This window comes from Sycon ciliatum, chromosome 1 (assembly GCF_964019385.1).
Source record: "Sycon ciliatum chromosome 1, ocSycCili1.1, whole genome shotgun sequence".
Lineage (NCBI taxonomy): Eukaryota > Metazoa > Porifera > Calcarea > Leucosolenida > Sycettidae > Sycon > Sycon ciliatum.
The window spans coordinates 26,834,839-26,851,658 of record NC_088643.1 but is presented as its reverse complement, the minus strand read 5'-3'; the positions used below and the strand labels follow the sequence as shown (position 1 = coordinate 26,851,658).

The 16,820-nt window shown below is 47.6% G+C and overlaps 1 protein-coding gene across 1 annotated transcript in view; it reads right to left on the bottom strand.

Moving 5' to 3' along the window:
• The window catches only part of LOC135820993 (UV radiation resistance-associated gene protein-like), a 30,861-nt gene that overhangs the window by 9,550 nt on the left and 4,491 nt on the right, over nt 1-16,820 (bottom strand). The window contains exons 4-12 of the mRNA XM_065334053.1: nt 11,774-11,831; nt 10,896-10,996; nt 9,811-9,891; nt 7,786-7,851; nt 6,495-6,529; nt 5,620-5,725; nt 4,105-4,186; nt 3,175-3,219; nt 551-635 (exon numbers count right to left, since the gene is read on the bottom strand). Coding sequence (XP_065190125.1) covers nt 551-635; nt 3,175-3,219; nt 4,105-4,186; nt 5,620-5,725; nt 6,495-6,529; nt 7,786-7,851; nt 9,811-9,891; nt 10,896-10,996; nt 11,774-11,831 — 659 coding nt within the window. The remainder of the gene's footprint in view (nt 1-550; nt 636-3,174; nt 3,220-4,104; nt 4,187-5,619; nt 5,726-6,494; nt 6,530-7,785; nt 7,852-9,810; nt 9,892-10,895; nt 10,997-11,773; nt 11,832-16,820) is intronic.

Below are 16,820 nucleotides of genomic sequence, written 5' to 3'. Positions count from 1 at the left end.
ATACGCGCTGTACACTCTTGGGGTATGTAGTAACGTTACTATGTACTCTTGGTGTTATCCCCGTACAAAGTAATGAGTCTGGTAGGAAACACTTCCCTCCACTGTCACGCTAGACTTGAACCAGGTACCCTCTATTTCTCATTCGGGGGTCTTTGGCCACAACACAATGCCCGTCTTGTCGGCAGAAAAAATGCAACGAATATTCCATTTCTCTTTTGAAGAAAAAAATGGTCCTTGCAGTATATTTTGTATGCTACAGCATGTTGAGGACGTATGGACAATCATGACATGCGTGCAAATCTGTCCAAGAAGGACAGAATAGCTTGTGCTCATACTTCTGTTCACGACTTAACATGCACAAAGCAACTATCTTGGCCACCAAAGTGTGTACAGAGGACATCACAATGACAAGGTGAATGCAGTCGATTGCTGAAAGCGTACTCACAGTAACACTACATGTATACGGGAGATTGGGGTTCAGCAGAACAGTTTTAAACTGGGGGAAGCAGTTACACAGCAGGTAGACTGGGTGACACTTGCAGCAGCTAACCTGCGATCGGACAGGCGCTCCACCCCTTCTAGCAGTTCAGCACGGTTGCTGTGAAACACCACCGCATCAGATTCTTTCTTGCGAGCTGCAGGTATCACATAATTGCAAACAGGTTAGAATTGGACTGGATTGCCTTCCTACGGTACCAACATGTTCCAATCATATAGAGCCGGTGTAAAGTGAGAGAAATATAACATGTCCAGAATGGGTACTTGTCATCAATGGCCTCACGCTACATCTTAGGGAACACCTTCTTTGTTTTTGTTTTGTTTTTTCGTCTCAACTCTGTTCGAATCCCGAATCACATGTCGTCAAGAGTACAAGCTATGTTGTTACTAATGGCAAAAGTGCTCGATACCGTGAGGGCAGAGCCAAATGACATAGGTTAATGACATAGGTTAATGACATAGGTTAATGACATAGGTTAATGACATAGGTTAATGACTAGGGGTGAAACAATTATACCGAATACTCGAATACTCGCTCGGTTTTTTCAGAAATATTCGTACTCGGAATAAATCAGAGTACTCGTTCCTACGTGGTACATGCATTTACCACAGAAATCTGCAGTTTCAGAGCAGCCAATTGGCAGATATTGATGTGCAGACTGTGTGGTGAACATTTGTTCAAGAGTAGAGAGAGCCCAAATGACCCAGCAACCAATATACCAGAGAAAATGGCTGCCATTCGGTTCAATCAGGGGTGTATCATGTGATTTTAAGGCCCTCGGTGTGCAATTTTTAGGAGATGAAGAATACTCGAATACTCGAATATTCGATCGGAGAAAATCAGAGTACTCGAACTCGGGATCTCAATGCCAACTTTCACCCCTATTAATAGGGAGTTCAGTTCCGGTCACTGAAAAGCGAAAAGTGCAGTCACAGCTCGCCTGTACAAAGTGAATGGGCGCCTCGTGGCTGCAGTTCGAGATGCAGTTCGCGGCCCGAGTATCTTCTCCCGCGGCCTTTTCGGCCTTGTCGATGCTATTTTTATGTAGCTGAGGTCATTACCTTTCCAATGGTGCCACACAGGCCATGCTTCCAAAAATAATGCCTCCGCGCTTGGCGCGGGTGCACTTCGAAGTACTAATTTCGACCAGATCCGTACTCGGCTTCGCGAGGAACACCCGATTTTCGTGTTCAGCGGCCTCGAATTAGCCTAAACCAAGAGGATTCTACAACATTGAGGCTCGCGCTTTATCGCCGTAGAAGGAAAATGATCACAGAAACCAGCCCACGGCGATTTCCTGGTGGTAGACGAAAAAATCGAGTGAACTGCGCGCACACTGGTAGAAGCAGTGACGGTGAAAACGTGTGACTTGTGCAAGTCGGCGCGCACGGCATGCGTGCACACTGCATGCATGCACACATCCTGTATCGCCATGTATGCACCAGATAGTGTAGTGCTGGACGGAAACCACACGGCTCCCATACATACTTGCATTTACTTCTGTGACTACTTTCTCCCCCGTTTTCCGATCTTCAATCGACTATAACTCTAGATAGCCTTGGAATTTTGGGTTCAAATTTTCACAGGTTGTTTCTCGATTCTTCCCGGTTTAGAAAAACTAGCGTTTTATGCAAAACTCGCGAATTTGATTTTTCAATTGAAGTCCCTACTATTAATGACATAGGTTTGCAATGGAACAAGGCTTAACATTTGTTGTTACTCTGGTGTTTCATGTCAATTAGCCTTAGGTCAATCATTAGACAAGACGTTGTGTTCCATTGCAAACTTGCGCAGTCAAGACTGTACATATTCTCCAGAGCATGCAGGTCTGATCAATCAGAACTAGTCCCATGCACATCGAAATTCTTGATCGACATCACTGCTTCCTTCAAAGTGACCAACCAGGCTGAACAGAAGTACCTTTCGCACCAGCCTATGCCAGGGCTACCTTTGGTGGTTGAGGAGTGCCAGGGCTACCTTTGGTGGTCGAGGACTGCCAGGGCTACCTTTGGTGGTTGAGGAGTGCCAGGGCTACCTTTGGTGGTTGAGGAGTGCCAGGGCTACCTTTGGTGGTTGAGGAGTGCCAGGGCTACCTTTGGTGGTTGAGGAGTGCCAGGGCTACCTTTGGTGGTTAAGGAGTGCCAGGGCTACCTTTGGTGGTTGAGGAGTGGCTCACAGTGTTGCCACATCATTTTGGCCAAATATCAGTAGGGTGAAAACATAAAATGCATCATCCGGTGCGCGCGTGCATGCGTGTGTGCATTTGTAAGTCGAGGCCTTTTGTGGAAACCAGGATGCGAGTAACTGGCTCAAAAGACAACAATACGTATCACACTCCATCCTACTCGCGTTGGTTACTTCTTGCTGTAAGCAAAGCAGAATATTTATATTCTCTCCATTTAGCACCCGTGGTTCAATTCTTGGTTCACTTATTGTACTGTAAAACGGCTGATTTTAGAGCAAGTGATATTTTAGCAATATTAGGGAAAGGAGTGTGTTTGCTAATGTTTTACCGCGCCAATAGAAATCTTGCATGTACAGTCAGTACTAGTCATCTTATTTTGTTTACTCTGAAACTCGGATCGCTAAAATATTTCATCGCGAATTGTTCTGATTCAGAAAACGCTTACAGTAATACCTGTTAAAGTTAGCTATTCAACAGTCCATGTACTTACTTTTAGCAAGCAGCGCTTCTTTTCGGCTCCGTAGCTTTTCTTGTTCTGGAGCACAAGAATAACAAAAATACAAGTTCAAGCACATGAGCATGTGTACATACGCACATCCACACAAACATAAGCAAAAACAAAACATATGTGCGTGCGTGCGTGCGTGCACACACCTCAGACCTCAGACCTGCCCATCGCGGAAGCGATGATAGCGAACAGCTATGCTAGACATAGCAACTCGTGCTGGGATTACACCATTCAACAGCTTGCAAGGCTGATGAATTGACCGCCACTATTTTTAGCCTGGTATCCACCACACAGCTGATTGAAGTGACTTTTTCTGGCCAGTGAATCCCTATTTTTCATTTTTCCATTTTTTCTACACACACACACACCACACCACATACTCCGGCATACACTGGCTGTTGGTAACCACCCAGGAGAATGAAAGAAAAGTCAGGAAGAGTCCGAGAAAGAGAAGAAAGACGTGTGCAACCATAATCGTCGGGAATTGAACCCGCAACCTCTCGATTGGAAATCGACTGCACATACCACTGCACCATATGGGACACACGTGCACACACACACACACACACACACACACACACACACACACACACACACACACACACACACACACACACACACACACACACACACACACACACACACACACACATACGCACACATACATACACACACGCACGCATGCACCCACCCACACACGCACGCATGCACGCACGCACGCACGCACACACACACGTACTCTCTCTTGACAGAAGATTCGAATCATTCGACTCAGCCCAGGAATCAAACACACTGCAACTGCCAATGTCTAAATACAGCTACCCTCAGCCAATGCTAGATTGTCACAACAGCAGCAGCAGCAGCAGCAGCAGCAGCAACAGCAGCAGTAGTAGCAGACACAGCAGACTATACCTTCCCCGAAACAATGCTGTTGTCTCTCCAGTTCCCGCTGCAGGGTAATAACCCTCAGCTTTACAGCTTCAAGCTGTGCATTCTGCACATGAGAACATGCACACACACACACACACACACACACACACACACACACACACACACACACACACACATTCAAGCATCCCACATACACATGCGTACAGTCAGGTATACATGTATATGCACAGACATGCATGCAACCATGAGCACACACACCCGCAATCTTAACTTGACTCTTGACTGACATTATTTCGTGTAACAAAATACATGACCAACAGGTCCGGCATAAGTCATCAATTACGATTTACGACATTACACCATGTTCTGGTAAGGGAGGAAGAAAAGCGAACACCCTTGGTAAAATCCTGGATCTACGCCTAGCCCTGTGTCCCAACACCCTTGGTAAAATCCTGGATCTACGCCTAGCCCTGTGTCCCAACACCCTTGGTAAAATCCTGGATCTACGCCTAGCCCTGTGTCCCAACACCCTTGGTAAAATCCTGGATCTACGCCTAGCCCTGTGTCCCAACACCCTTGGTAAAATCCTGGATCTACGCCTAGCCCTGTGTCCCAACACCCTTGGTAAAATCCTGGATCTACGCCTAGCCCTGTGTCCCAACACCCTTGGTAAAATCCTGGATCTACGCCTAGCCCTGTGTCCCAACACCCTTGGTAAAATCCTGGATCTACGCCTAGCCCTGTGTCCCAACACCCTTGGTAAAATCCTGGATCTACCCCTAGCCCTGTGTCCCAACACCCTTGGTAAAATCCTGGATCTACGCCTAGCCCTGTGTCCCAACACCCTTGGTAAAATCCTGGATCTATGCCTAGCCCTGTGTCCCAACACCCTTGGTAAAATCCTGGATCTACGCCTAGCCCTGTGTCCCAACACCCTTGGTAAAATCCTGGATCTACGCCTAGCCCTGTGTCCCAACACCCTTGGTAAAATCCTGGATCTACGCCTAGCCCTGTGTCCCAACACCCTTGGTAAAATCCTGGATCTACGCCTAGCCCTGTGTCCCAACACCCAGGACAGTACTTGTACTTGTTTGCTGCCAGAAACTGGTCAACCGATATCTTGGTTGACAAATCAGCAGGAATAACAGAAAGGCGAACTCACCACCCACCCCTAAATCCTGAAACTAAGGGCAATTGTCCAAGCAATACTCCATTTCAAGTGACTAGTGGACTCAGCCGCAACAAGTAGAAGTCTACACAACCCTTAGTGGGGTGCCCAATGACCTAATGCCTGTTAGTGGGGTGCCCAATGACCTAATGCCTGCTTACAGTGGAGTGTGCATCGTCAAATCAGAGTGCATCTCACAAACCACATTACGCTGGAATGTAGGACACACTTTGCTTGTGCTTTTTTTCATGCACATGCAAGGACACACACGCACACACACACACACACACACACACACACTCACACACACACACACATGCGCGCGCGCACTCACACACGCACGCACGCACACGCACAAAGTGACATACCAGTTGTTGCCGTTCTCTGTTTTCCGAGTAGAACTTGGCAACATCATTCATACATTGTTCAACACAGTGATTGCAGTTAGCAAGGTGACGATGTTGGCGATGAAATCTACACACACATACACATACACACACACACACACACACACACACACACACATTCACATACACACACACACACACGTACACGCACGCACGCACGCACACACACACACACACACACACACACGTACACACACACACACGCACGCACGCACACACACACACACGCACACACACACACACACACACACACACACACACACATACACACACACATACACACACAGAGAATTGCCAGTTTGCCACCATTTCCACACAACCTTTCTAAACTTGTACTGAAAGAAGACTAGAATAAAGCAGTAGGGATGTTAGAGAAGAGCACAATGTACTCAGTAGATACCGACTACAAAGGAGACCCGTCTCGCAGAAGTCCTCCCATCTCTACAAGCCTACGGATTTCGAAAAGAGTAATTAATGTACTCAGTAGATACCGACTACAAAGGAGACCCGTCTCGCAGAAGTCCTCCCATCTCTACAAGCCTACGGATTTCGAAAAGAGTAATTACATGAAGAAGAGAAGAGCGGTAAGAGTGGCGATGCAGATACACATTTTTCTCCATATTTCAGTGTGTTCTGTGTTCTGTGTGTTGTATGTTGTGGGCACTGTGTGCACTGTGTGTTGTGCATGTTCAGTGTGTGTACTAGGTGTACTGTGTGTGTGTGTGTGTGTGTGTGTGTGTGTGTGTATGTGTGTGTGTGTGTGTGTGTGTGTGTGTGTGTGTGTATGTGTGTGTATGTTCAGTATGTACTATGTTAGCAAAAGCAAGAGTACATACCGCATTAGCATGTCCATAGAGTAGGTCTCTAGAACCTGTACACATCATGCGATCAGAAGAAAGAAATCAAAATCCACGTGCATTACAATACAGAACACAACACATTCTCAATGCAAGCAGGATATGAAGACTTCACAGCTGCAAGTTGTTAGGCTCAGTGGGTAGATCACCAAAATAGAGTGGCTTCACATTTATCACATGACCATAAGAGACGGCCATGTTGGTTCCAACTCCAGTCAACACCTGCATCTATGGGTCACATGATGTCGGCCATGTTGGTTCCAACTCCAGTCAACACCTGCATCTATGGGTCACATGATGTCGGCCATGTTGGTTCAAACTCCAGTCAACACCTGCATCTATGGGTCACATGATGTCGGCCATGATGGTTCCACTGTCCACATGACATGATCACTTTCTGCACAAATTTAGGCACATGGCAAAGATGTGAAGCCACTCTACACAATAAGTATTTATTGCCAGGCTACCCGATACAAACACGAGCACACATGCACACCCACATGCTTTGAGCCGATTTGTTCACTACACTTCATTGCAGTCGGTGTGGCCAATCACTCTGAGCTCTTCTGATGACACCTAACAAGGAGGAAACAGCTAGCTGCCGGAGATAGAACATTACACACCCTCACCAAGGCTTGGTTGAGCACTCTTTCTGGCTGATGTCAAAGTTATCTGCCCCGGTACAAAGCTTGCTGTGTTTCTCGCAGTTAGAGCCCTCTGACTTCAATGCTTTGAGCGGATTATGAAATGCTCTATGGTACACTAGACTTCATTCTTTCCAGAGGCGACGGTGCATACTTACCTGAGTGTATGTAGAGTAATGTGGCACTGCATGCACTGTGACAGGCATGCAGGATGCACTGTGACAGGCATGCAGGATGCACTGTGACAGGCATGCAGGATGCACTGTGACAGGCATGCAGGATGCACTGTGCACTGCATGCAGGATGCACTGTGCACTGCATGCAGGATGCACTGTGCACTGCATGCAGGATGCACTGTGCACTGCATGCAGGATGCACTGTGACAGGCATTTTTAGGCCACACGGCCGGTCTCTTCTTACCAATAGACAGGGCACTAGGCTATTAGCTATTTTCCTATCTGTCCATTTAAATACTTATCGGCATTGGCGAGTTAGCAGCTAATGACAAGCAATACGAGTAGCAACAGCAGTGAGCAGCTAATGACAAGCAATACGAGTAGCAACAGCAGTGAGCAGCTAATGACAAGCAGTAGTATAGCAGTAGCAACAGCAGACTTCAGACTTACCTGAGACTTCTCAACAGATAAACTTGGAACTTTCAAAGATCTAACCAGGACAGTTTCGGAGGTGTTCTAAGGCAAGCACATGCACAACAAATACATGACATGAGACTTTACTGCAGAAGCAATCCAGTAAGTACTTCAAAGTATGTGCAGTTTACGGCAGTACATGTATGTATGATTACAGTATGAATGTGTGTGTGTGTGTGTGTGTGTGTGTGTGTGTGTGTGTGTGTGTGTGTGTGTGTGTGTGTGTGTGTGTGTTTCGTGTGTGTGTGTTTGTGAGTGTACCGTAAAGTACCGCCAGAGCGCCCCACCATCTCGTCCTTTCGTGGTCGTCTTGTGGAGGTGGTTCCTGCCTGTAGGTCATACGACACGGACCTTGTACACACATCGCAGTCAATCCGTATCCAGTTTACCTTCAAGCGGATGCGAGCTCCACATAAAAACATGCCAAGTGTGACCTTAGTACACGAAGGTTCTCACACCGTACAAACTTAGTAGCATTCTGCCATACGATTGTCTTCCCTTGGCTGTAAAATCAAGGTGGGGCGCTCTCGCGAGACGGGGCGCTCTGGCGGTACTTTACGGTATGTGTGTGTGTGTGTGTGTGTGTGTGTGTGTGTGTGTGTGTGTGTGTGTGTGTGTGTGTGTGTGTATGTGTGTGTGTGTGTATGTGTGTCCCATCAATCCTTTTTCTGCACCTTGTCCTCACCCACTTACTGAGGTGTGGTGAGCCCATAAGTGGGATCATTTTCAAGTCCACCCAGAGTTTTGGGGATTTCAGGGGGTGTCGGCCGTTGGGTGGTTCAATAGCCAATTGAGTCATCTTTCCAAGATTCCTTTTGACTCTCTCTCCCCTCTCCCGGGGAGACCCACGTGACCAGTTTTGGCAGTGAGCAACAAGCAACAAGTATGTGTGTGTGTGTGTGTGTGTGTGTGCGTGCGTGTGAGCGTGCGTGCGTGTATGTGTCTTCTTTAACAGAACTTGAGAACATAATTGGTACGACTATAGGCCAATAGGGAGAATGCAGTGAGTCACTCAGCCCAACACAAACAATAGCTATAGACGTATCATTGTAGAGTAAAAACCTGTAACTAAAGACTGGCACCGTGACTAGCGACCAGCCTGGTACTACCGACCACTTCGCCAGGCACGGACGGTCTCACATTCAAAATGCACTGCGACTAGCGACTACCTGCTGAACGCGACCAGCGACCGCCTTTTCTTGTCCCAAAGACGATTTTTGACCCGAAACTAGCGACCGCGATGTAGGAAATCAAATGTTGCTCGAAGCACCTTCTTGAAGTTTTGCTGATTTTCCATGGTCCTGAAAGGAATCTTTTGGTACTACAGCTGAACAAATGAACGTAGGCCATTTTTTGACTGTGGAGTCGGTGTGGACTGCACTACACCTGTCAGAATTTCAAGCGCTGTCAAGAACAAACATGATAGGAAACGTCTTGGAGAGCGCATCGAAAGCGCCCTCTGCTCGATGTTACTACTCAGAGGAGAAACGAAGACTAAGCGGCTCTGTCACCCCAGTCATACAAATGAATCGACAATGGCGTCAAGGAATCCAGAAACAAAGCAGCACCGCAAGGTCCTGATGCTGAAGGATCGCGTTCAAACAATCGAGAAGTCACAACAAGGATAGTCGGTACGATTGATCGCATGAACAAATTTGAAGCCCAGCGCAAAACGAAACTTCCACAGGGAACGTTTGACTCCTGGCTTCAGAAGTAGCAGCTGGATTTGATGTTTGCAAAAAAACTAATCTTCTCTCTCTCTTTTTGTCTCTCTCCATCTCTCCGTCTTTCTCTCCAAGTGTTGTTTGACCTGAAATAAGAATGGCATTGCGCAAGTCCTGGGGAATTGTATTAGCTGCATATATAATAATGGGATCCATATATGGTCGCACGGTGCAAACCTCTAACTAAATACCACCTGCTACTAAAGACCGCTTTTGCTGGCACCAAGGGGTGGTCGGTAGTCACAGGCTTTACTGTATACTGTAGTCTGTAACTTACATCAAGAAGCGGTGCCTTGTAGAAAGCATTTAGCATGGAAAATAGAAGTGTGTTTGGTGGCCATGCCCTGCTGTCACATGACTGCAACAGAAAGAAAAGAACAGAAAAAGCAAAAATGAAAAAGAAATAGACCAATGGTTTACAAGTGATCCGTAGTTCCCCAATACTAGTACTAATATAACCAAAGGTAATGGTGGTCTTGATTGTGTTCTTCCCCTCTCTGATGTTATTTCGTGACTTAGAACCTTCCAAGTTGGAGGGCGCATTCAAGATGTGACAGAGCTAAATGTCAGGTCCTTATGTTCCTGTTTCCCGTTGGCGTCTTCCCCTCAAACCAGTGAATATCCTTAAATGTTAATGCTACTTGTCAGGATTGTGCTGTTCCACGTTCTGACTCACCAATTATGGTTTTTTTCAGTAGTAAACACATAAGTGTGCGTGTGTGTGTGTGTGTCTGCATGTGTGTGTGTGTGTGTGTGGGGGGGGGGGGGGGGGGGGTATTTGGTAAGGTCTAACTGCGGATCAAGCCTTGAAGGTTTGATAATCCGAGGGCTGTTGAACAGTTGAATAGCCAGTTGAGTCAATCCAAGATCCTTTCTTTTCCTTTGTGATAGTTTGAGTGGAGGTAGAAACTGGGAATTTACTTCGGCTATGGGTACGCATATGCGCTCTACCACGAAAGACACATCTTGAAAACCGCTGCAACAACAAAAAAAACTAAAATCATGCCTTCCATATTTCAGCAGTTTTCCAATACACTGGCAGAAAAAGTCATGTGCATACTGAACGCTGAACTAGCATTGAGTTGCTCAAGGTGGTGATCGTGGGCGCGTTGGTGTTTTGCGCATGGAAACGATCTCTAGATTGACAAATTCTTCAACGTCTATTCTAGAGGAATCCCCGTTTCTTTGATTTCCAGCAGACATGGCATTCCTGGGAGAGTGGTGGGCAATAGGAATGCGGCGTGTATGAATAGATGTACAGTTGGACATGATTCCATCTAGAAATGTGCCGCTGAATGCACATTCTCATTAGCCGTGACTAGCAGGTGTGATCATGGGATTCATGTTACCATGGGAACTTACCTGTGGTCCAATACACTCCAGTGCATCAAGGTCAACATGCCACTCGAGAGCAACACGACGCTCCTGACCCGCCAAGCCACACCATACTTTCACCACAATAGCTGATGAAAGGATACGTACAACCACGGTCAAGGCCAGCACAAACCTCTTATAATCTCAAACAAACAATACAATACACAATGAAGCGGAAATTGCAAAAATCGTTGCTCATGTACAAGCAGATACCGGGTTAAAAACAATGATGGCTGGCTAGTCATAAAATAATCACTTCTCAATCCACTCTTCATTGGCTGCGTTCGATTATGCAGTTGAATCAATTTATGAATCCATTCGCATGCATTCAAGTCGTTCGATTTTCATGTCATGAGCCCTGGAATCGATTCGGAATCCATTCATCCTATTCACATGGGGTGATGTGAATAGCGCGAATCGATTCATGAATCGATTCGCGCGCATAATCGAATGCACTCAGTGGCTTCTATGGCATATGGTGGAAGGGCTAGTGGCAGCCGGTTGCAGTCACATACCGGCATGACTTTCTCTTTGTGTATCAGCAGTGCTCCTTCCCCGTGGGGCCCAGTTTAGTGACAACACCAACGCACGTGGCAGTTGCTCACACTGTTGTGAAGGAATTATATGGGCACATACATCTAGTGTGTCCATACAAACTAAAACCCAGATTCAAGTCATTAGTGGATTCAAAAGTCAGCGTGATCATGACTCTAACTGTGCTATGACCCAGTAGATTCAAGTGATGAATACAAGGAGTGTGTCACAAGAAGAATACCAGTTCAAATGCATCATCCATCCTTCAGGATTTAGAGCCTGTCGCACACTGCTATTGGCGTGCCAGGAAAGAGCAGCAACAGAGAGGATACAGTGACTGAATGGTTTGACGTCAAACGTATGCGGGTCAAATCCACTCCATTCAGGGTGCTACACACAGAACACACCACCAGCACACAGTTAAAAATAAAATTGTGCTCAAAGCGAACCATACAAGTATATCACAAGGCAGAACAACAGAGACCAAAAGCTTTTTTGTTACTCCGAGTTTGGTGTTCAAAAACACTCAGACGATAAAACATACAGTATTTCCGCAAATAGTAGGCCGGTCTACTATTTTTCAAACTCGTCCTAACCCGGCCTTATTATTGAGGACGGTCTTTTATTCTTTCAACCCAGTTTGACCCCGGTCTTCTATTTTTGGCAGAGCGTGATGGGGGAATCACAAGAAACCAGAAGATGTGCCACACATGTCACGTGTAGTTGCAGTTTTGTACAAAATGGCAGCTGTCGCACTGCGCATGCGCAGTCGTAAGACTCATTTAGTAGACCAGGTCTTCTAATCGGAGACGGTCTTGTATTTTTTCAATCGCCCCCTGCCCCGGCCTTGTATTCCAGGAAGGCGTTGTATACGAGGACGGTCTTTTATTTGCGGAAATACGGGCCCCAGGGAATTTTCTAGAACCGCCCCAACCGGTTTTCGACCGGTTGAAATTGTTGGCGACCGGTTGAAAAGTTACAAATCAGTTCCAACCGCCCGTACTTTTCTGTGGGTGAATGGAGCTGTGAATGGTCAAACGCTTTTTTCTGGACGGATACTTCCAGCGAAGCCGCGTGGGCTGGTACTAGGGTCACGAGTTTGTACAGTTTGTACGGTCGAACCGCGTCATCGAGCTGTAGCAACGGCGTTGCTACAGTCCAACAGCTCCGCGCGACATCGCTTTCACACCTTTTTAGCCGTCATCACACTTCCACAAGTAAGTTCCGGTACCGCGGTAAGTACATACAGTTGTGGCAAGTGAAATCCGACACTTGTCATAGGGGACAGCGCCACAAATGGACACCAATGATGTAATGCACCGCACCTAATTTGTACTGCAGAGCCGTATGCATCACAAACAGATCGAAAGCTCACAGAGTAGATACACACAGTTCACAAACATGGTACACATAAGGAGTATTGGTATCCAATCCCCATTCATTTTTGCCAGCACCTTTTGAACCTTGACTGTGATGAGTACGAGTTTTGTCATCAGACAGATAAAGTTGTATGCAACACATGTACTGTACGTATGCAGGGCTGCAGGGGCTGCAGACTACATGGTGCAGTCCCTTATGCCAAGTGTCGGATTTCACTTGCCACAACTGTACTTGGTTGGAGCTGGAGGTGAGTGTGGATCCATGAGTTCACACAACTGTCACGTTCTTGGGCGCGGAGTTTACAAACTTTTCGTTGCACCGGAAAAAGAATGCGCATGAATGTATGTCTACAGTACCGGTACTTCGGGTTGGAAGTACAACGTCGTAGACTGTTCGATGCTCTCGCTCCAAAAGTGCCCCTTTCTAGGTGATCTGCTTGCAATAAATAGTCTTCGACTTCTCAACGGCAGTTCAGTTCTTCTTCTCTAGAAGCTGTTTTTGATCATGGACTCGGAAGATCTTTCAGAAGAAGACAATTATTTCGAGGAAAGCAGTGAGGACGGTAGTACCCCAGAACGTGAAGTGGTCGACATCAGCGGCTCATCGGATGACGGAGCTCCTCCTGCTAAACGCTTGCGCCTTCAAGTTCCTCGCTGCGTGGAGCAGTGGCAAGGTACTTACGACTGGTTAGGTGTTGAGGAATCCAAAGGGATGATCGTCCTGTTTTGCAAGTTGTGCCGTCTGCATGGGAAAGTCGCGCGGGGAGGAAACAAAGTTGATGCTTGGATCGATGGGACCCGTCGGCATCGACTCTCCGGGGTGACAGACCACTTAAAATCGAAAATGCACGAGGCCAGCAAGTCATCGAGAAGACTGCCGTTGGTGTGAAGGAGAAGGGCGGAGGATCACTTCCAGCAATGCAGCAACGGGCATTGCTGAAAGCTACCAGCGCGAAGGACCAGGCAGTGCTCAAGCTCCTGAAAGCACTGTACTGGCTCTCGAAGGAGAACATCGCCATGGACAAATGGCATGGAATGACAAATGAACTATACGACGTTCTGGGAGTCGATGTGTCCGCAGCTAGAAGGGCCAGGAATGCCCTCTACACGTCCACTGTCGCCAGAGACGAATTCCTGGAGGCATTGCACGGAGTTCTCCTGCAGCGAGTGAAGGCCAAAGTCGCCCAGTGCACCTTCATGAGTGTAGTTGCTGACGAGTCAACAGACGTCAGCAATGTTTCCCAGCTTGTGCTGCACCTTCGGCTGGTGAAGGATGGCGATGTGGGCGTACTGTTCGGTGGCATTGTGCCGTTGCTGGAGGGCTGCAGTGCCAACAATCTTGTTACTGCGATCAAGAACTGGGCAAGGGAAGCTGGTGTGGACCTTGCTAAGTGCCACCTTGGTTCTGATGGGGCATCCACCTTTGCAGGAAGAATAAACGGCGTCGCTGCACAGCTTCAAAGGGAGTATCCCCTTATGAAGTGGATCCACTGTGTGGCACATAGGGAGGCTCTTGCTGCGTCAGACGCCATCAGTCAAGTGCCTTACCTGAAGACCGTTTTCGAACCCGCATTGGCAGGAGTCTACCGCTACTTTGACAACTCGCCGGTGAAGGAAGCTGGTCTGCATGCCATGCAACAGATTCTGAACGAGCCATCAATAAAGTTGAAGGAACCATCGTCTGTCCGCTGGCTGTCCCATGAAGGCTCAGTCCGGGCATTCCGGAAAAGCTTCAAATCTGTTGTGCGGGAGCTCAGAAGACAAGCAGATGAGAAGAACGATGCAGCCGCTGCAGGATGGCTGCGGAAGGTGAAGACGTTCCGGTTCGTAGCTTCCCTTCTACTCCTTGGAGATGTCTTTCCCATTCTTGCTACACTCAGCAAGACTTTCCAGCTGCGGAATCTCAATTTCGCAACACTGAAGCCAGCGCTGACCATTGCCGTCACCTCCCTCACGCAGCTAAAAAGGATGGAGAGCAGTTCGCTAAATGTGCAACTTGGTGTACTGAGCTTGAAACTGCAGGAGTATCGTTCACCCGGTCAGACCATGACATCCAGGTCTACAAGCGAACGGTGGGCACACCATACCTGGAGGCACTCGTATCAGCATTGGAGAAGAGATTTCCCTTGCTCCCCTGTTTGTCTGCCCTTGAGGTGTTCCAGCCCAGCCGTGTTCCTGTCGCTAATACCCATGACCTTGCTGAGCATCGTTGCCAGGAGCTGACAACGCTGCTGGATGCTGTCTCTGACGCAGACACGAAATTCGTGAATGCCGATGAAGCTTGCCAAGAATTTCGGCATCTGAAGTCAGCCATCAAAGTCTGTGACACTCTGCAAACCATCGACAATGCTGCGCAGTTCATGGCCACCATCCAAACCCCACGGTTCACTGAGCTGAGGAGTGAGATCCCCAACCTGCTTCGCCTTGCAGACTGGGGTCTGGCATTGCCACTGTCAAGTGTAGAGTGCGAGCGGGACTTCAGCCGGATGAAGCTCATCAAAACACCTCTTCGGAACCGCCTGAAGAACACCAACCTTTCCCGACTCATCCGGATCTCGGTTGACGGTCCGCCCATCAGCGAGTATCCGTTCGAAGAAGCTCTGCTGCTGTGGCACCAAGTCAAGCAACGCCGGCTACGAGGAGGACAAGCAGTGCAACAGGCTCTTTTGCCCAGTGCAACTGATGCCTCTGCAGCTCTTGGTGCTGACGGTGCGACTCCTGCTGTCGATACTCCTCCTGATGCCACTGATGATGATGCTACTGCTGATCCAGGATTTGCAGCCTCTCCAATTCCTGCTGCTGCTGATTCTTGTGTTGCCGTCGTTGATGGTGCTGTTGCTGATGCTGATTCACCTGCAGATGTTGTTGCTGACGATGATGCTCCTGCAGATGCTGTTCCTGAAGATGATGCTCCTGCTGATGCTGTTGCTGAAAAGGGCCCTTCTGTGGTTGCCACTGTGCAGTCTGCGGGTGCTGCCCCTGCTGCTGTATGTGCGCCTCAGGCACCGAGATCATTTCGGCAAGCCTCCATATCCTCCTTTTTCTCCAAGCCCGCTAAATGAGCGGCATACTTACCTGGTTACATCTGGCGTGGCCATACTGAATAAAAATTCTCTCTTGTGTGATAAGCTTATTTGAGTTCATTCATAGTTCACTTTGTAGACTTTGCTGACGTTGTAGTGCTCCAATATGCTTTCTAGTTTGGCATAATCACTTCTGTGATATCCCTAGCCTCAGGCTCTGTAAAGTCCATTTCCTCTGCTTATATCTTTGCTACACTCCAGCACCAAGAAATCTGTTAAATTGCTGTCGAGTGCCATATTTGGGTTGTATTTTGAAAACAATTTCGGGGGGACCCCCGGACCCCCCGACTCTTCATTGGACCGTAACCGGTTGGAAATTCGTCCTAGAATATAATACCCTGTACGGTATGTGCTATTCGCTGGTTATATAGGGTAATTGTAATGTAGGCTAAGACAGTGCTAGAACCATGATAGGAGATAACACCAACACTGGAATATATTGTGAGTGATATGAGTCATGGTTGAGGTATATTGCTATAACCAATTTTTTTTCACGGTTCACGTGAGACTCGGCTGGAAACCGAGTTTTCCGCATCCGTAGGAACGCCACCACCCTTCAAGGATCAAGGCGCAGATGCAGCTCCTAAAGCGGTGGGAGGTGACCAAGATGGGAGATAAATGTAGAACGGGCGCAGGAAGTAAGTTTCAGCGGGAATTGTGTCAGGCCGAAAGGTTGGGGAGTAAGTGTTACATAGCAGAAAGTATATCATGTACTTGAGAGGTGCTTTACAAGGCAACATTACACACACTCTGCCTGCACAGTGACAATACAATACTGTATATACTGCTTGCCTACATGGGCAGAGCAGTGTTGGAAAGCCTTTTCCAGTTCTTTGCATACAGACCAGTGTCATTTTGCGGAATTTTTAAGGGATTTGCAATTTTGCAAATACGATTTGGTGGTCCAAATATCCACA